At 35.9% G+C, this 20,930-nt stretch overlaps 1 protein-coding gene across 2 annotated transcripts in view; it reads left to right on the forward strand.

Annotated features, from left to right (window-relative positions):
- The window catches only part of ERCC6L2 (ERCC excision repair 6 like 2), a 153,701-nt gene that overhangs the window by 123,409 nt on the left and 9,362 nt on the right, over positions 1-20,930 (forward strand). The window contains exons 18-19 of one of the 2 annotated variants that reach the window (XR_014302375.1): positions 9,645-9,751; positions 18,782-18,963. Coding sequence is in view for 1 of the 2 variants with exons in the window: in XM_082697236.1 (XP_082553362.1) it covers positions 18,782-18,963 (182 nt within the window). In the remaining variant the exon portion in view is untranslated. The remainder of the gene's footprint in view (positions 1-9,644; positions 9,752-18,781; positions 18,964-20,930) is intronic. The other variant, XM_082697236.1, reaches the window with a different exon arrangement.

Raw genomic sequence — 20,930 nt, forward strand, 5'->3', positions numbered from 1 at the left:
GAAAGGCACTTACCTTCTCTGTGCCTCAATTTCTTTGTGTTTAAAATACAAAATAATTATATTTCTTACCTCAAAAAGTTGTTGTGAGACTAAATGAGGTAAAACACCCTTGACGGTACCTGACACAAAGTAAGCACTCAGTGAGAAATAGGTATTGTCATCACTGGGTAAGACTAATGTCTAGTCTCTAATTCCCCTGGAAGGGAGGTGTCAGTGAGGAAAAATAATCCATAAATAGCTGTATGCAACCATATTTAATTATAAATAAAAGAATGGGTGATATTAGCAAATCTGGGGCTTTGACTCCCTTAAAAAGAAAAACAAGAATATTCATGGTAGAATATCCTTCAGAAGTTTATATGTGACTACTGAGATTTTGCTTATGAAAATAGAAAGCCATCAATACTTTATAATTTATATTAGTTTATTCTAAATATTCTGTATTAGAATTGGAGATATTAGTAACTTTTCTGCGTAAAGCTGATAGATTTACTTTATTTTGATTCACTGATTGAAGTGACTCCTTTTAATTCAAGATATCTCTATAGCTGCTGACATTCAAATGAGTGAGACATCACTCTACCATCAGACTAGCCTTTCATATTATCTCTGTATATCATATTCTTGGTTCTCATCATTATAAATCTTCTGGAAACTAAATACCACCTCAGTAATGTCAGGGAGATGGAACTATGGTGGTATCCTTTTTCTCTTTTTACTAAAACTATTTATAAAGATGGTTAAATTAGGATATCTGGAAAGACTTTTTAAAAAATAGTATTACTTTACATAGGTGAGATATTGATGACATTTCAGAGTCATCTCACAGAAGTTACAAGTAAACAAATTCATAATCACCGATTTCATCATATCTGGTCAAAATTACTTACACACCTTTAATGATTAAGTCACCGAAACACACCATCATCTTTGGTTAGAGATAATGTATGTCACTCAGTGAGAGAACTGTAGAGCGGTGGTGGCGATAGCGTGTGGTGGCAATAGTGAATTTGCAGTTTTCAAAAAAATTGAAAGTTGTTATGGGAAGAAAGGAGAATAAACTAAGGTAAAGGGAAACAAAGCAAAAGAGGCTCAGCCACAGTGTCAGAAAATATCTGCAAACCTCTTGCTTCTAAAGTCTCCAGAAATCCCCAGACCTCCCACCTACAGTACAGTATCTTTCATCTTGGGGCTCACATCCAGAATCTTTATTACTGAGAATTCTTCTGAGTGCTTCTTGTCTGTCACCAAAGTTTTATTAGAGACCTTTATTCGTGTTTGAAAAGATTGTGTGTGCGTGTGTGTGTGCATATGCTTGCGTGTGGTCTGTGTGTGTGTCTGCAGCCAGAGGCAGATGTGTTGTCTCACTTCCTAAGAAAATGAAACAAATCCTATTTACTTGTATGAAGGCAACACACATTTAACAGTAGTCACAATATGCAAGTGTTTCACTCTCCAAGGAATACTATAGTTGAGTGTAAGTAGGAGCTTTTAACTAAATTGCAAAGGAGTATACAAACTAAATGGAAAGGTTACAAAAAAGAAGTAATGTACACCACAATCCTAGATGACCTCCTATGATCCTTTTAGAGTTTCTCAGTCCTTTTGATGTAATTATTGATAACCAAAATGACAAGAGCTCAGAACCTGCTTTTCAAATTCAGCCATATATTAGAAGGCCTCAAATATACTATCTTTTCTGTGTTTCTTATAGTTCAGACTTTTATAAATGGGTTTCAACTTATATATTATATAGATGTCTTGAATGAAAACCTGTCTCTCCTAAAATAAATTTCTAATCAAACTTGGTTATTTAGTAATACAAACATATAAAATAAGAACTCGTTTTGGCTTAAGTTTAGATATTTTAGAGCCGTTTCTGAAGACAGCTTATCTTAAAAGATGAGATGTCTGATAACAAGAGGGAAAATGTGGGTGGTTTCGGTTTAAACTCAGACCAGAAAGAAATGTTTTTAAGCATCTCAAAGGACTGACTAATAATACCTTTATTAAAGTTAATTTGTCCTTTTAATATATGGAAGTATGTAACAGAATTTAGCTATACCTGTTTGTGGTGTGGGGCCTCATTTTTTCAATCAACTGCATGTTTTCAACTTAAGTATACTTAAAGTTTTCTGAAAAGAAATGTACAAAGACAGCATTCAATTAAGGATTAATCACTATGGCAACTGAGACATGGTGACCCAGAGGAGGGGATGTATTCTCCCCTCCGTTTCCTGCCAGCTGTCATGGTCAACCTCTGTGCCTGAATCCACGCCAAAATATAGACTGTGACCAACTCTAAGAAACTATATCTGTATTTTTATAAATTGGTACAAGTATCAGACTATAAAAGAAGACTTAATCCCCTGAATTGGATGACAGACACTTGGCACTCTTGCCAGTGTTTGACAGAGAAATAACGGGTCGCTTTGTAGTAAAACCTGGATTAATAGTAAACCCTTCTTTATGTTATTGCAGTGTGGTGTAAATGAGAGGCCTAAGCACTCTGTCAGCCCAGGCCCGGGGGAGCGTGGGGAAGGGTGCCTTTTATAACCCGTGCAGGTTTAAGCACTGCTCAGAATACTGTAAATACAAAATGTTGTGTTAGTAAGAACTCCTCTTTCTTGTATTCGCATTAGATTGGCATTTTGTAGATTTCTTTAAGAAAGGATTTCTATGAGCTATGGTGGATTTGATTGCAGTATGTTTATACAGCTTTTGGAGTCAGCAAGGAGGGATGGACTGTTTATAATGAAGTCGACTTTGGGGAGATATAGCATTCCATTATCTTATTTTTCAGAATAGTGAATGGCATGATGGTTTAAAGTAATCGTTCACAAATGACTGGTTTATGAAGTAGTTGAGTAAGGAAGGTTTATGGTTTCAGCATGGAACAAAATTAACTCTTACTGGGTGAGATTTCTTATGGTTTTATTGTTTTTCTTTCTATAGCTAGATGCTAATTTTATGGTATTTGTATCAGAAAGTTATTCTTTCAAGTAATTTGAGTAGAGATCAAGATTTTTCTAATTTTGTGTGTGTGTGTGTTTGTGGGCATGAAGACTTTCTATCTTTGGAACTAGGGTTGATTCAGAAAGATAGTAATAATTCATGAAGAACACCTGTTACCTAGTCAGAGGAAGGAGACTCTGATATTAACTTTAAATACACACACCTAGTCCCCTCCTAGCTAGTGGCTGTGAGTAGACATGACATCCTTCCTCACAGTGGTGTTACCAGGATTAAAGGAGTAACTTGACTGCTGAGCTTGTGTACAAAGCATATTCAGCTTCTTGCAAGAAAGACATTGAAATTACTCAGAAGATGATAGAAATTTCTATTCTTGTAATTATGATTATTGCTGATCAGTAAAGGCAATGAGTGAGACTCCCTACAATGTCCTAATATGATTTTTATTGTTAATAGTACCAACAATAGCATGTGTTAGAAAACCATAGAAGATGTCTCTAGTTCTCTAATTTTATAGATGAAGGACCTACTTGAGCTATGGCTCACTTTTCATGAAGAATTCTATAGGAAAAATGCATTTGAAAGGAATTATAAACTAATTTAACAATGAATTGGACTGACACCAATAATCTTTGCTTAACAAGATGTAGTTGGATTCTAACTCTTCTTCTAGTCAGTCATTGTTCAAATTGCATAGAAGATAGATGTTGCTTCTTAAAACAATTTCTCCATTTAGAATAGTTGGAAGATTCTAAATAGTTAAAAAATACTATTTCTTCAAATAATTCTTTTTCATTAACAATATAAAAACTTAAAGATATATGATCTCATTGAACTGTGATTGACTCTACCTAGTGACTTAAAGAAGGTTAAACACATAACATCCCTTTTCAAATTATATTTTATCCCTCTGTGAAAACCGTGGTATCAATTGGACATGGCCACTTAATAGAAACACCTATTGTCATCTGAGACTCTTGTCTCTATGCATTTGAATTCTGAATTATTATAGGATGAATAAAACAAAATTTTAAGACAAGAGAATCATAGCATTTCAGAATTTGGAGGATTCTTGGAGACTATTTAATGCAAATGAATTGTTTTTACTGATTTTTAAAAATCAGATGGTAAGTGATTTCCCTCAGGCCCAATAATATCAGTAAGCTTAGATGCCTATAGTCTTTCAACATTTCTATCTTCTGTTGTGCTTTTTCCCTCAGTTCCTTTGGCTTCTATTTTGGTTTGGAGGTTTTACTTTTTTTTTTTTTTTAACTCCATTTTACTTTTCTAGTATGAAAAATCAGTCTAATTTTCCAAAATAACTTGCCTCTGAAGAACATCCTCACTTTAGCAGTTGAACAAAAAATCCAGGTGGACTGAATGTATCCTTTACTTAAAAAAAATTTTTTTAGATACTTAAAACTATCTGGTGTACACTTTCATAAACACCATGACTTAGCAACAGGCAGCACAGAGTGAGAGTTCACAAAATGTTGGTCATTGGGAATTCCTGCACAAAAGTATTACATAAGGCACAATCATCTTCACTACGACATCAAGGCTCCTGCACTTTTAGCTTCACAAGTTAATATAAAACTAGGTATTGCTGGCAGATCATATAAGCATATTAGTCATTTTAAAGCAGCATTAAGGCTGGTATTCATTTTCACTCATTTTCACTCTTTGTCATCCGTTGGCCATAGTGCTGGAATAGGAAACCACTCAAGAATGGAGAACATAGGTAACCATGTCAGAAAAGATATCCCTACCCATGCATGACTTTATGAGCTTCCTCATTTAGCAGTAATAATACATCTAAACAGTCACTTTGGGCCTTAATTTTCTGTCTTCCAAAGTTCTGTGAAATGTCTTTTTGTGCTTCTTTTCCATGGCACACAAGGCCTATCTCAGTTGGGCCCCAGCTTGCTTTTTCAGCCTCATTCTGCTACACTCATTCAAAGTTACTGATACTTTGTATAAATCACTATGCTAGACATTGGGGATATAAAGATAAACAGGCTCTTCTGGTCAGCCTTCAGCTTATACAAAAATCTCCAAGCACACCATGGACTTGAACCCTGCCATGCCTTTGCTCCTGTGATTCTTTTGTTTAAAATTCCATTTCTGAGTACCTGGGTGTCTCAGTTGGTTAAGCATCTGCCTTTGGCTCAGGTCATGATCCCAGATTCTTGGGATTGAGCCCCATATTGGGCTCCCTGCTCAGTGAAGAGCTTGCTTTTCCCTCTCCTTCTGCTTGCTGCTCCCCTTCTTGCTTGTGTTCACTCTGTGTGTCAATAAATAAATAAATAAAATCTTTTTAAAAAATAAAATAAAATTCCATTTCATCTGCGTTTGCCTATTGAACTCTTGCCCCTTGGTCATCAATGATGGCTGCCCCTCAGGCTTCTTCAAAGCAATGTGAATATCTTCCTCATCTTCATTTGTGTGTGTGTGTGTGTATGGTAGCACTTATCACTGTAGTATGTGTTATTATAGTATGTCTACAGGATGCTTTCAGCTGCAAGGAATAGAATAACCATCTAAAAGTGGCCTATACAAACAGACACATGAAGAGATGCTCAACATCACTAATTGTAAGGCAATTACAAATCAAAGCCACAATATCACCTCACATCTGTCATAAGGGCTAAAATAAAAAACACAAGAATAAGTGTTGGATGTAGAGAAAAAAGAACCCTTGTGCCCTGGTGGTGGGGATGCAAACTGGTGCACCCACTACAGAAAACAGTATGGAGGCTTCTTAAAAAATTAAAAATAGAAATACCATATGATCCAGTAATTCCACTACTGGATATTTACCCAAAGAAAGTGAAAACACTAATTCAAAAAAAATATATATCACTCCTATGCTTATTGTAGCATTATTTACAATAGCCAAGATATAGAAGCAACCCAAGTGTCCATCAATAGATGAATGGATAAAGAAGATGTGGTATATAACACAATGGAATTTTACTCAGCCACCAAAAACAAAACAAAACAAAACAGAAAGAGAGACCTTGCCATTTGCAACAACATGAATGAACCTAGAGGATATTATGCCAAGTAAAAGAAGTCAGACAGAAAAAGACAAATACCATGGGATTTAACTTATATGCAGAATCTAAAAAAACAGAACAAGTGAATAAATAAACAAAAAGCAGAAACAGATCCATAAATAGAGAGAATAAGCTGATGATTGCCAGAGGGGAGAGGGGTGAGAAGGATGGGCAAAATGGGTGAAGGGGAGTGGGAGATGCAGGCTTCCAGTTACAGGATGAGCAAATCACAGGAATAAAAGGTGCAGCACAGAGAATATAGTCAATGGTATTGTAGTAGCACTGAATGGTGGCAGGTGGCGGCTATGCTTGTGATGAGCCTTGCATAACATGGAGACTTCTCGAATCACTATGAAACTAATGTAACGTTGTAGGTCAACTCTACTTCAATAAAGATTAATTAACTGATTAATTAATAAAAGTAACCTATACAATGGACTATTGAGCTAATTCACATAATAGCCAGTCTGTTGGTGGCTATGTCCAGGTTTAGTGCTACAGATCAGTGACACTGTAAGGATTCAGGCTCTCTCATCTTCTGTCCCACTATCCTTAGTAAGTTACCATTTAGTCCCTGGGCCTTTTGCCTCATGTTGTAGGATAACTACTGCATCTCAAGAACTCATTTTCTCATACAAATGTATCTAAAGACAGAAAGGTGTGGTTCTTTTCATATTTGTCTCCCTTTATTGGGGAGAATGGTCTTTCCTGCAAAACATGCCTACTAGCTTGCCTAACCTCAGTTTATCCCCCTCAAAAACTGAGAGAGCAATCCATCTTCCCCAAACACTTCTCTAAGAGAATTCCACTTTTGTCCAGACAACAAAGAGTAACAGTGGTTTTTGGTAAGGCCATCAACAATGTTTGCCACTATATTCCTGGTTAGCTTGTGAAACTCTTTTGTGTTAGGATCTGAGTCTTACTCTTCTATTCCCAGAAGCTAGGTACCTAGTACCTAGATATTCAATCAGAGCTTACTAATTTTAATTGAGTTTCTAATAGACACTAACTAAAACCTTCTCAAAGAGATTCTAAAAATAAAAAATGGGAGGAATTTTTAACATAAACATGAATTTTTTTGTGGTGGATTGGCTTTAGGCAGGATAAATAGGTTTGAACTGTGGTCCTTGATCTAATACGAAATTTGAGACGCTTTTGCAAATTTCTTATGGAATTTGTGATATTTTTGCCAATTTCCTGATGAGGCTGATATCCCTGTTAACATAACCAGAGTCATCTCTCACAGATTTTATGTCAAAATTGTTAGTATGTTGATGTTTTATTTTAAAGGTATCATCATCTCATAGCCAAGTTACTATCAGAATCAACTTTCAATTAATCTGTAAACAATTTTCATGACTCTGGCAGCCATTGCTTAAAAATGGAATTGGAAGGACATACCCTACTTTTATTCAGTATTTAACGTTATGCTGTTATTGTTGCCAGGTGAAGTAATGAATACCTTCAGAGGAAGAAATTTTGCTTTTGGTGAATTGTCTTCCAAAAATTTTTCTTACTTGTGTTATGTTTGTGTAAGTTTATATTCATCCAACATTCGTTTATTGGAAGGCTGTTGGGTACATGACTCAGGACTCTCCCTCTCCTCCTCACTTTCCCTGTTTCTCTTTCTCTATATATATACATATACATACCTACCCTCACACACACACACACATCTGGTTGTTCTCTGTTAGAGGCATGTATAGATCCAGTTGCACAGGTAAGATCTAAGCAATCAAAATAGTTTCCAATAGTATAAGGGTCCTACCTATTCAAAGAGGGCCCCTTGATTTTGCTGTATTCCCTTGGTGTGTGAAATTAGGATTTTTGGTCTACATGCAACATTGTTGCTACTTGGCTTAGTCTGCTGTGTGTGATTACATTAACTCTTAAATCAAGGTAGATTCCATTTATGAGACTGACGCGCTACCTACTGTGCTATTGAAGCACCTGGTAGATTCCATTTATATAGTAAAGCTATCAAGTGAGAAATTGAAATAGCAATGCAAGAAGAAAAAAAAAAGATGCAAGGAAAGTCTCATGCATCTGGACCTTCAAGAATTGGTAGGACTATGCTGGGCAGAAGGCAGGGCTAAGGAAATTTGACTCCAAAAGTGAACATCATGATGTGTCTGGCAGTAGTGAGAAGACTAGCCTAACCAGACCAGCCTATATTGAACATCAGAAAGAGTAAGGCTGTATAGGGGGAATGGATCATGAAAAGCCTTGAATGTAGAGCAATAATCAAAAGATGCCAAACTGACCTGAACAGACCAAAATGTAAGATTTTATACTCTGACAAGTAACTTTCAACATGTGCAGAATATCTTACCATTCTTTGGTGAAGAAGGCCAAGAGCCAGGCCTGGAGCTGCTAATCATTTTTCTAGACAGAAAGACTCTTCTGCTTTCCCTCGCTAAGCCGGGAGCCTTTTCCTGGGTGTAGACCTAAAGCTGGGTGAAACCAATACCCATTCTGGATCAGCCTGGTCTGTTTTCCAACATGGAGGTAGCAAGTATGTGCTGAATGAAGGCATGTCAGTTTCTGGTAGATGAGTGGTTCTCAAAAGTGTCATCCATGGAATGGACCCCTAAGATACTGGAGGCTCTTGTAGGCTCTGCCAGGTCAGAACTTTTTTCAGAATATTTCTAAGTACACTTTCCACTTGTTAACATTTGTACAAATGGTGCAAAAGCGATGGTGAGCAAAGTGCTGGCAGCTCAGTGTGAATTGGCTGTGGCCCCCAGGATACCTCATGGCCTTTAGGTTCTGTACTGTTACATATTTGCAGGAAAAGAAAACTAGCTTCTCTGATGAATATCCTTGATGAACTTATATCTTTGATAAAAAATGGCTAATTTTATCAAATCTCAACCCTTTCATACTCATCTTTTTTTTCTATTCTGTTTGATAAAATAGGAAGTGTACATAAGCATTTGTTTAATTGAGCTGGAAACGGAACTAGTCACTTTTTTTTTTCTATAAAATATCATTTGTACTGGCATACTGGTTATTCAAATTTGTATATTTGGTAGATAATGTCTTTAAAATGAACCTAGTGAGTTTTATTTGTACTTCAAAGAAAACAACAGGCAGTACATATTGTCAACAATAAAAGTCAGGCTTTTGAGTGAAAACTAAAATGTTGAAAAACCATGACCATAACACTTTTCCTATACTTAAAAGATTTTTTTTTTCCTGATGCAGTAGGTGATGATAACAACACATATGGTTTTCCAGTGTTGTACAGTTGAATGTATCAACGTTTTGAAGGTCTGCATAGCTCAGTTAATTGATATTTTCAAATGACCAGTGAACGATACCACAAAATCATGCTGGGGAAAAAAGCCAGCCAAAGTACAAGATATACGCATGAATTTTAATTTTAACAATATAAAAAATTTACTGATACAGTTTCAGGTTTTACATGAAATTAACCTTGAGTTTTGATACAGTATAAAAAAAGAATATCTCCAGTTATCTGATATTTAAAATAGTAAATATTTTAATATTTGATTATTTTTAATTAATTTAATATTTAATTAATATTTAATTATTAAAATATTCATCCCTTTTCTAACTACATATCTCTGTGATACTGATTTTCTTCAGATACTCCAACCAAAAGTTATTTTGTTGCAACAGATTGAATGCAAAAGCCAGATATGAGAATCCAGCTGTGCTTTATGAATCCAGCTATTAAAGACATTTACAGAAATGTAAAACGTAGACTCTCAGGGAGCCTGGGTGGCTCAGATGGTTAAGTGTCTGCTTTTGGCTCAGGTCATGTTCTCCAGGTCCTGGGATCCAGCCCCATGTCAGGTTCCCTGCTGAGCAAGGGAGTTTGCTTCTCCCTCTCCTTTTGTCTCTCCCCTCTGTTCCTGCTCTTACTCTTGAATAAAATCTTAAAAAAAAAAAAAAAAGCTATAAAAACATGTTATTGATTTTTTAACAGACTAATAAAAATTTTAAATGTTTAATAGGTAAAACCCACACAAAATCTCTTTGGGGTCCTTCATAATTTTTAAAGTGTAAAAATGGGGTGCCTGCATGGCAAATCAGATAAGCATCTGTCTGACTCTTGATTTCGGCTCAGATCATGATCTCAGGGTCCTGAGATTGAGCCCCAGGTTGAGACCTACATTGGACTTGCACTAGGTATGGAGCCACTGAAGATTCTCCCTCTGCCCCTTCCCCTGCTCTCGAGCACTCACTCTCTTATGTGTGCGCGCTCTCTCTCTCTCTCTCTCTCTCTCTCTCTCTCTCTCTGTGTCACTCTCTCTCTCTCTAAAATAAGTAAATCTTTAAAAAGAAAGTAAGTGTAGGGCAGCCTGGGTGGCTCAGTCAGTTAAGCATCTCCCTGTGGCTTAGATCATGAATGATTCCAGGTTCCTGGGATCAAATCCCACATTGGGCTCCCTGCCCAAATAGTCTTTAGAGAAAGTTTTACAGTACTGTAATTAAGACATATAAAAATTCAAAAGTGTGTCAGGGCTATAAGATTCTAAGGACCTATTCATTACTTTCTGGAAATCCTATAAGAACTGGTAGAATTATGAATTTTAAATATGGAAGAGACTGATGGGAGTCCCTGATCCAGATTCCTACCCCCTAGATCCTGATCCCCAAATCAGTAATTATCTTCCAGGGTAGTAAGGCTCAAAAAGATACAAAAACTTCCAAGTTTCCCCTGAACCCCAGGGCCCAAGTCCAGTGTTTCCACTTTTATCCCAGAAGCCCCCAGATCCCGCTCTAGCCTTTTTCTGCAGGAGTTAATAAAGGGAATTTATGCCCTGATCATGCTGCCACATAGGACTGAGGGTGTTCGTGAACACTCCCTTTTACTGGGCTGCAGACTTTGGTGATTGCCACTGTCTCATCTGGCCTTTTCCACAGATGACTGCCATGGCAGTCCCTTCAGGGTCACAGATCCCAAGGAGATGGGGCTTTTATATTTCTTCTTGTAGTCTGCTCCACAGTATTCACCTGCTCTCCCAAGGCTGTCACTTTGTTCTTTTAGATGGATAGATCTGTCAGTAAATGAGAAATGGCCTCTTGTGGATAGAAAAGGAACCTAGGCTCAGGATAGCCAATATAAACTTGTCCTGTTGTGACTCTTCCAGAAAGCAAAGCACTATTAAAAATATATAGATATAGGGGCACCTGGGTGGCTCAGTCATTGTCTACCTTCGCCTCAGGTCATGATCCCAGTGTTCTAGGATCGAGCCCCGAGCCCCCTGCTCAGTGGGAAGCCTGCTTCTCCCTCTCTCACTCCCCTTGCTTGTGTTCCCTTTCGTGATGTCTCTCTCCCTCTGTCAAATAAATAAATAATACCTTTTTAAAAACTAGATAGATAGATAGATACAGAGATATAGAGTTATATAAATAGAGATGTGTCATTTCTTCCAGGAAGAAAGCAGACCAAAACCAAAAAAGATTTAGAATTTGCATCGAAGTGTTTTTTTCAGATTTGAATGTCATTTTTAAACATGCGGAAAATTTGACTTTAATATGTATTTGTGGTGACTCCTCTAAACAGCTGGCTTTTCTCCAGAGGATGAGTAATGACAATTCAGGGCTCATAGTTGTCTTTCCTGAATATTGGAAAACTGCATTTACAGTAATATTGCCTACCTCCAGGCAAAAATCTTGAATGATTACTTTAAGGATAAGAGATTTTTCACACCTGTACAAAGATCCTTAAAAGTTTTTTTGTCCTTTTAGAAACTCAGATGCCATTGAATAAATATATTTACATGTGCTATATGTTTTTATAGTACTCCTCATTCCCTGCTTTGCAAAGACAAGGAAGTTTATTACTTTTTAGAGTTTTTTTTTAGAATTCAGCCCTTACCCAAAGGGAGATTTCAATTTTCATCTTTCATTTGAACAGATGTGTAAACAACAGCTGCCTTTCAGACTTCACTATTTAAGATTTAATGAAAGAAAAAAAAATGAAAGTTTTTGTTGTTGTTGGTTTTAGTCTCTATGGCAAAGTTGGTGTGATCGTTGGTGTGATCAGGACAGTGTGAGAACCTGTGACTACATGATACGCCCACAGGTGGCCATGGTCATAGAGCACCTTGTGAGGCTCTGTGCTTTTCTCAGGAATAAGATGTAGACCAAGAGCTTCCTGTAATGGGCAGATCCTTTGGTAATCTTGGAATCCACTTTATTTAATCTTTCCGTTCAGGCTTCTCGGGGTCTGAGCGATCAGGACCTTCCAATGCCTTTGAAAATCTCCTCCCTGATTTCAATTTTCTCAATGATGAATCAAGCCTAAACATCTGGTTAAGGGAGAAAAATAGTGAATGAGTCTGTTAAATATGCATTGTTCTTTCTTCTGGTGTATGTTCTACAGGGTGTTTTCTGGAGAAACCAGCTTAGCAGACAGATCTATTCCAAAATTTTTTAATAAAACATTTCAGTAACTCCCAGTAGCCTACCGTGGAATAGTAGGAGCTTATCAGGCTGTTCTGCTTCATTGTGCCCTCCCCCAGTCCAAGCCTAAGTGGAGGGTACAGATGAGCAGGGAAGAAAGAATCAGCAGTATCTTCACTGGCTATAGGTGTGTCTCTAGGAATTGGTCCCAAGGAGCTTTAGAAAGATGGCAGAGATTACAGTAGTATTTCTCCTGCCAGAATGGGAATTGAAGGCTATTCATGATTACTTTGCTAGATTGTAATGTTTCTTGCCCATTTGTTATAGGTGGGTGGCTACAGGCAAGATTGATCCCTATCAACTTTTTTATTGCCTTGCCATTCTCATCTAGGTGCTCTCTGCAGTTCTTTTGATAATTTACCTCCAAACTTATTTTTTACCTTCAAGACTATTAGGAGAAAGTTTTTTTTTTTTAAACTTAAACATTCTCTGTACTGTTCCCAATAAAGTTTCCTAGCATATGAAGATAGATTTCCTACATAGCAGAGTAAATAGAAAAATGTTAATGTAATCATATGGCTGTGAGGTAGGGGCGTATGTCTTTCTTTCTTTTCTCAGTACACTGATGCCAAAGAATGCCATCTTTTAAACCTTTTTAAACTTTTAAGAGTCAGGTTTTTTCCTTACTTTCATATTGAAAACCTATATATACTTTATCACCTTTTTTTAAAGCTGTGCCTTTTAAAAAATAACTATTGGTTCAGTTAAAGTAATATAGTTTGGTTTAGATCTAATGTCTTGAAATACAGACAATGCAATGCACTTTTGGTTCAAAGGAAAAATAAAGTATTATCAAATGTTATCCGAATGTTTCTTAATATTGGCCTGAAGATAAGGAACTTTCCTGGTAGAACCAATATAAACCTAAAACTTTCCATGAAGAAATAAATTGCACAGAATTATATACAGTTGTTTAGGTCTAGTGTGGATTCATTGTGGCTACTCCAGAAGACAGGATTTTTCCCTACAAAAGTGTCCTCTTATTCATTATAATCCTAATGTATATCTTTTACAACTTAAAGTAAGTATAGCTTTTACTTTATAGAATGTAGACACTGTACATTTTTAAATAGTAATTTTTATAATATATTTTCAAACACATTTTACAGATGCAGTGGAAAAATCAATAATGATTTTATAACTTCATCAAAATTAAATAGAAGCTGATAGTCATGAAGTCTTTAAAGTGAGCTATTGCCAAGTTCAACATTTAGTTCGGAAAGATGAGACTGTTTTGGCCAAAATATATTAGAACAATTGTCATTTATAGGAATAAAGTGTTTAATGTTTTAGCTGCATTGAACAAATTTTTATATTATGAATTTTAGTTTTAACAACAATTACCTTTGTAAAGACAACACATCATGTGTTTAAATTCTTAATTATATAAATCAGATTAGGACTTGGAGAATCAGACATAGCCTTTTATCTTTTTAGCCCTGTGTAACTGTGGTCTGAAGGGGGACAGTTTTTCCTTCACTTTTTCAATTCTCAACTAACTGCTCCATATAGTATGTATATGCCCATAGCACATTACTGCTCATAGATTAAAATTATTACTTTAGGATTCTCTGATAAACCCACCTTCTTAAGGAGCCCCCCATTTCCATTCAACTAATTTCATTGTCAAATGGATTCTTAACTGCATTCTTACATTTCCTAGAAACAATTACTATGTTCCTTATGCTCACTAAGTTTTGTTTCTAATAAAGATTCCACAAATTAAATTTAACTTTTCATACACACTATAGTAGAAATACCTAACAATACTCAGTAATTAAGCAAATAATCATGAATTTAGCAATACTAAGTTATAAATTATATTCTAATAGTGTCAAACTTTCCAAAATACTTATTAGCAGAAATATTTATACTATATAAATATGTACAAAATCCTTATCTTTGTAATTTCTTATCATTATAATCATAAATTATCATATGAAGGTAAGCTTCATCAGAATGACAGAATATTGATGTACTTTCTTAAGGCAAATCTTGATGGATAGTTTTAAAGAAACATTTTTTTTTAAAGATTTTATTTACTTTTATTGGACAGAGAGAGAGACCACAAGTAGATAGTGGCAGGCTCCCCCTGAGCAGAGAGCCATATGCGGGGCTCCATCCCAGGACCCTGAGATCACGACCTGGGCCAAAGGCAGAGGCTTAACCCACCGAGCCACCCAGGAGCCCCTTAAAGAAACTTTTTAAGAAAACATTAGGAACAGTTAGGGGCTTTGCAGAAACTGGCATTTCTGCTTTATCCATGTCATTACTGCAAAATTTCTTTTTAAATACAGACATAGTGTTTCGGTTATTGGCCATTCTACTCTCTAGGGGGAAAAAGGAGTGGATTCATTTTGCTTTCTTTAGCAAGCAACCTCACCCTTTTTCCTAGTGTTAAGAAGGGATAGTATTGTCTTTTCAGTTCCTAATCTAGTTCATTTTACTGAATTTTTTATTACTCAAGCCTTACTATTGCTACTTGTTTCAGTAGTTTCAAAGAACTCTACCAAAATGGAAATCTGAACCTGGATAGATTAAAAAAAAAAATAAAATAAAATAAAGGATATTGTATTGAGCCCATGTGGGAAAAGAATGTTCTTCCTTTTTTTATGATTGTCTAACATAATCAGGTTTTTAAATATGGAATATTTGGCAAAAATTAGAGATCCACATGTTTGATACCTATTGTTAGAAAAGCTGAATTTCCCTGAAGAATTTATAAAACTGACTTTTAAAAAAATGTATCCACACAAAATATGAGCTCTGTAACCTGCCAAGGTCAGAAAGACCCAGAGTAATCATGTAAATTATTGAAAATTGCCATTGTCTGGCATGATTTCTCTATGGCTTCAGAAATTGCAATATATAAGGATGGAGTGTTCTTGGTTGGCCCAGTTCCTTCTTTTTCTGTTTATTCCCTTAATCTTCATGTAAACATCCCATCTCTCCTTATAGTAATAGATCATTATTTCTTGGGGACCATCTAAGATGATGAGCCTTTTTATTGGAAACTTTCAACCATCATCTGTTTTCTTGTGATGTAAAATAAATGCATCAAATCTCTCTCAAATATATCTTTAAAGATCAGCTTTCCTTTCTGTTAATGTTTTAAGATTCAAGAAATTATGTCTTTAAGGAAAGTGCTTTCAACATTTTGTGTCTGTCCATCTGGTTTCACAAGAGATATTTAAGAAGTCAATTTATTTTCATTAGAAATGGTTTGTTACTACAAAACATACAGTTTCAGGGTCTCTGGCTGGCTCAGTTGGTAGGGCATGTGACTCTTGATCCCAGTCATAATTTTAGTACCCATATTGGATATAGAGATTATGGAAGGAAGGAAAGAAGGAAAGGAGAGAGAGAGGGAGGGGGGAGGGAAGGAAAAAGAAGGGAAGGGGAAGAAGGAAGGAAGGAAAAGGGAAGGGGAGGAAGGAAAACAAAGAAAATAGTTATATCATATGTGTTATCTTATATTCAGTTTTTCAATAAAATGAACTTGAATATAAGTTGAAGAGATAAATGATTTATTTTTTAAAAGAAAACTAAATGTTCCATCTTTAAAATAAAATAAAAAATGGGCTTGTCACTTTTAAGTCCCTTAAGGGTTGGGGACTCTTTGTATATGTAAATATCTTTGTTCTCAACTGCATAGTGTGGTGTCAGGAAGATAACAGGTGCTCAGTAAATATTTGTGGAATGAAAAACTATCCCCTACCCATATTCATTTATATGTGCCATTTCAATCCCATCTAACAAGAAAAATAAAAAAAGAAAAGAAAAATAATTATGTCATTAGCAAGAATCTGTATCTAGTACACTCTTATAGTCTTTGTATGTCTGAAAAAAAGAGTAATTTAATGATAGTTAAACTGGGTATAGAATTCTAAGTTTACGTTTTTTCCCTCTCTGCATGTGGATGGTATTATCTAATTATCTCCTGGTGGTGGTGGTATTAATGAGAAGTCTTTCTTCAGGTTGATTGTCATTTCTTTGTGGGATATCTTTTTTTTCTCCCTGCTAGTTTTTAAGATGCCCACTGTGATATAACAAAGTACAAGATTTATTATTATTTTTCCCACTAGAGATTCTCTCTCCTTTTTTGTTTTGAGGATTCATGGCTTCTTCAGTTACCCGCCATTGTGTTTTTGCATTATCTCTTCTATTTTCTTTATTTTTTTCTTCTAGTATTTTAGAAATTTTGGTATGTCTTCTTACTCTACCACTTTCCCAACTATCATAGTAAGGTTGTTTAGTCTGCTGCTTTAACTCATATTTTGAGCTTGTTGCTATCTCTGTTTTTTATTTCAAAACTGTATTTCCTTTTAAGAGTTTGTGTTTGGTTCTTTTTCAGATCTGCCTATATAATACCCAGTTCTTGCTGGTAAACTCTATTCTTTCCTTTATCTTTCTGGACTTGCTAATGATTTAAAGCCTCTTTCAGGTTGCTTCATTATCTATAATTCCTCCAATTGTGTATTCTCACGCTTGTTGCATCTGCCCCATTTTCATGGTGGTGGGTTTTATTTGTTCTTCATAGTTTTTGCCTCAGCTCTTCCCCACACCCCCACACTGGAATCAAAAGCATTCTCTGGGCTATAGAAGTCTTCCTAGGGTATGTTTTTATATTCATCTCTCATTGAGAGCCATAGTTTTCAGTGATTCCGGGCCAGTTTTTTATGTTGATTTTTAGCTTAGATTTTCCATACACTCAGGTGCTACAAAATCAGATTCCACAATTGGCATAGCCTGGGCAGTCCACATTTCATCAGTGATTCTCCCTATCTAGAGTAGGAAATTAGCCTGCTTCTCTCCTGTGTTCCCAATTTGGGCTTTCCTAGCTTTAATATGCAAACTGAATATCCTCCTTTGTTTTTGGTTTGTTTATTTTTTAATGCAGGGAGTTCAGTCATTTTCATCTCCCCTTTGGACATGAGGTCCTACAGACTATAACTTAAGGCATTAGCTCCCATTCACAACTACATTACTTCTTTGCTTTTTGGTACCTAGTGATTTACCTTTCTTACTTCTGAGCTCAAATATAATTCTCCTGTTGTCAAATTATATACAGTATTTCTCTTTTGGGGATGGGATAGGACTTTCCACATATTCACTATACCATCATTTCAGGGAAATTGGAACCATGGAGTTTAAAGTTTTTTTTTTTCCTTGACCCAGTATTTTTAACAATTTATGTTAAATAAGCAACCCATATAGTCTGTAAAATAAATATTATTTTATGTATAATTTTAACCAACTGTAACTAGCATCTTAAAACTATTAAATATCTTGGCAATCCAGTAGAGATTAAAAAGTAGGATTTAGGGGCACCTGGGTGACTCAGTGGGTTAAAGCCTCTGCCTTCAGCTCAGGTCATGATCTGGGGGTTCTGGGATCGAGCCCCGCATTGGGCTCTCTGCTCAGCAGGGAGCCTGCTTCTCCCTCTCTTTCTGCCTGCCTCTCTGCCTACTTGTGTTCTCTGTCAAATAAATAAATAAAATCTAAAAAAACAAAGTAGAATTTATGAAAATAGTTTCTTATTTAATTCTCACATAAAGATTATTATTTTTTTTTAAGTTTCACTACTTACATAAAACAGTCATATGCTTAACCAACTAAGCTACCCAGGTGCCCCTCAAGTCATTTTTGTTGTAGATAAAAATGCAAAATGTAGGAGATGAAAAGATTGTTAAGAACCCTTAGAAGTCTATTATTCATGAGTAACCACTGTTATCATTTGAATATATGTTTTTTCAGAAATTTTATATATTACTGTATATTTAAGAACAAAAATGAAATTATATCCTACTTCACAGTTTTGTAAATGGCTTTTTTACAATAAATACAATACCTGAAAATCTGACTCATAATATTGAGAGAACTTACTGAAATTAAGAATTTTAAATAGCTCATTTTTATGCCATGATTTTTATAATCATTAACTTTTCTCCTCAGTATTGTGGATATGGTATGCAATCAGTCTTGACAATGAAGGCATCATCTTATTGTTATTACTTTTATTCTATCTTTAAGAAAGATATATCTTTAAGATATATCTTAAACCATAGATACCATGGAAACATCATAGTATTTCCATTAGTTTTATATATTTCAGAAAGATATAAAATATAACTTTTCCCCATATCTTCTTTTTAAAAATCTAGGTTAACATCTCTTATAGTGCTTTCAGTTAGGGAATTTGATATACTTGATTATAAAGAGTTCGGGGGAAAAATAAAGACATCTTCTCATTTAACCAAAATTAACTGTTTTTTCAGACTTTGGTTTTGCTTTCCTTTTCTTTTCAGACACATAAAGAAAAAGTGAAAACAGATACATTGACACATACAAAGAAAGATCACCAACTAAGTGAAGGAAATATTTCATTTCCCCTTTACATTTCACACCCTGTAACCCAGAAGAAGAAAAAAGTCTACCGCACAGACCAGACCACCTTCATAATTGGGGAAACGCCAAAGGGAATCCGCAGGTATGTCTATAACAACATTGAACTTATTATTATTATTATTAAGAATTATTCTCAAAAGAAATATAGCTACTTAATAAAATATCCAAATTATTTGAATCTTAACCATACCTGACATCTCAATTTGTATACTTTAAAAAATAAATTCCAGATGTTTTAAATGTTTTTAGAAAGCTAATTCTTGAAATGATAAAAAAAAATCATTTTATATGGACACATGAAATACTTAAGTGCATTATATTCATTCATTGAATATATATTGAGCACCTGATATATACTCAGGCATTGTGCTATGTGCTGAACATACAGGGTGTAAAAAAGGACATAGAGCTTACAGTGCAGTGGTAATTGGCATTAAACCATAAGAATTTTCAAAAGTAAAAAAAAAAAAAAACAAAAAACATAAAATGATATAAGAAAGAAGTGGACAGGCCTCCTTGATAGAGAATAATGGGATCTGGAAGGGGTGCAGATAGCTTTCTATGAGGTAGTCAGGGAAGACCTCAGAAAAGAGTTGACATCTGAGACCTGAGGGATAACCAGGCAAAGAACTAGAGTAAGAACATCCCTGAGGAGGGAAGAGGTTGGTACACTCAAGGAACTGAGTGCTTCGTGCATGATAAACCAAGCAGAGTGCCATGAGGTGCAGGCTGAGGCACAGATGGGGCTGGAGCATACAAAGCCCTGTAGGTTGCGGACAAGAGTTTGGATTTTATTCCAAGTGCAGCCAGAAGCTTTTGAAGCATTAACGTGATCTGATGTATGTTTCTAAAAGATTGTTCTAATTTCTGTGTGGAAGACAGCAGACAAGGCAGGACTGTAAGGAACTAGTTAATGGTGGTTGGCGATAGAGTGGTTGCCATGGAGACAGTGAAGTGGATGAATTCAGTTTGGTGTTGGACTGGTTTTTGGAACAACAGACTGGGTTGACTAAATGGGGAAAACTAGCAGAGAAAAGAATTTTGAGTGAAAAAAAAAATCAAGAATCCTCTTTTTGTTCAGATTAAATTTGAGGTTCTATGGAAATGCAAAATAAGCAATGGATATGCTACTCTGGGGGATGGGGACTGGAGTTCTAAATGTGGAAGTCATCAGCATTGAGATTATAAATGACTTTAGAGCCACAGACTGTATGAACAGCTTAGGTGTCCAGCACAGAGAGGAGAAGAAAAGCCCTAAGACTAAGTCTTCAGGTGACAGTAGCCCACCAGGTAGGAGCACAATACAAGGTCCTGAAGTCCAAGAGGAGTGAAAGTTTCAAAAAGGAGGGAGCATTTCATTTTATTAAATGCCTCTGAGAACCTGAATCAGATGAAGTGGGAAGGTGCCTCCTGGAACTGGCAGCAGAGAACTCATTGACTGCCGTGATTGGGAGCGGCCTGCAAATCTATGAGCAGATGCTGGGGTGCAAGCAGGGGATGGGTGGGTAGACCCTGTGACAGCTCTTGGAGAGTGAAAAGTATCAGGAGCTAGAGGGCATTGTCAAAGATAAGCTTTTTTAAAGTTGGGAAGATAATAGAACCTGTTTGTGTATGGAACAGGGGAAAAAAGAGAACATGCCCAAGATGTGCTAACAGAAGCCCTGGAGGCAGGAGAGAGTGAGGTCAAGACCCATGAAGAAGGTCTAACTCCTAGATGAAGGGATGAAGACAGGAATTGTGTACAGTGGTATTTCCTCAATTAATTGAAAATTAAAGTATCAATTCAGAGGGAGAGAAATTTCAAGAAAATCATTAAATAAATCGCTTATAAAATAGGACAGCAGGTTTAGTAGGACTAGATTCATGTGTCATGACTCATGTTAAGTCCCTGTTTGAGAGTAATTCTAGTAGAAGCTTCCATGCAGATATGCAGACTTTGTTCAGCAAGCTTCAATTGCTCAGTTACAGACACAGAATAGAGAGATGTTCAGGGGTTAGAATGGAGGGAAAGAGAAGCAAGGAAGCTGAAGGATGTTTGCAAAGGATTAA

Source organism: Mustela nivalis (assembly GCF_964662115.1).
Source record: "Mustela nivalis genome assembly, chromosome: 13".
Lineage (NCBI taxonomy): Eukaryota > Metazoa > Chordata > Mammalia > Carnivora > Mustelidae > Mustela > Mustela nivalis.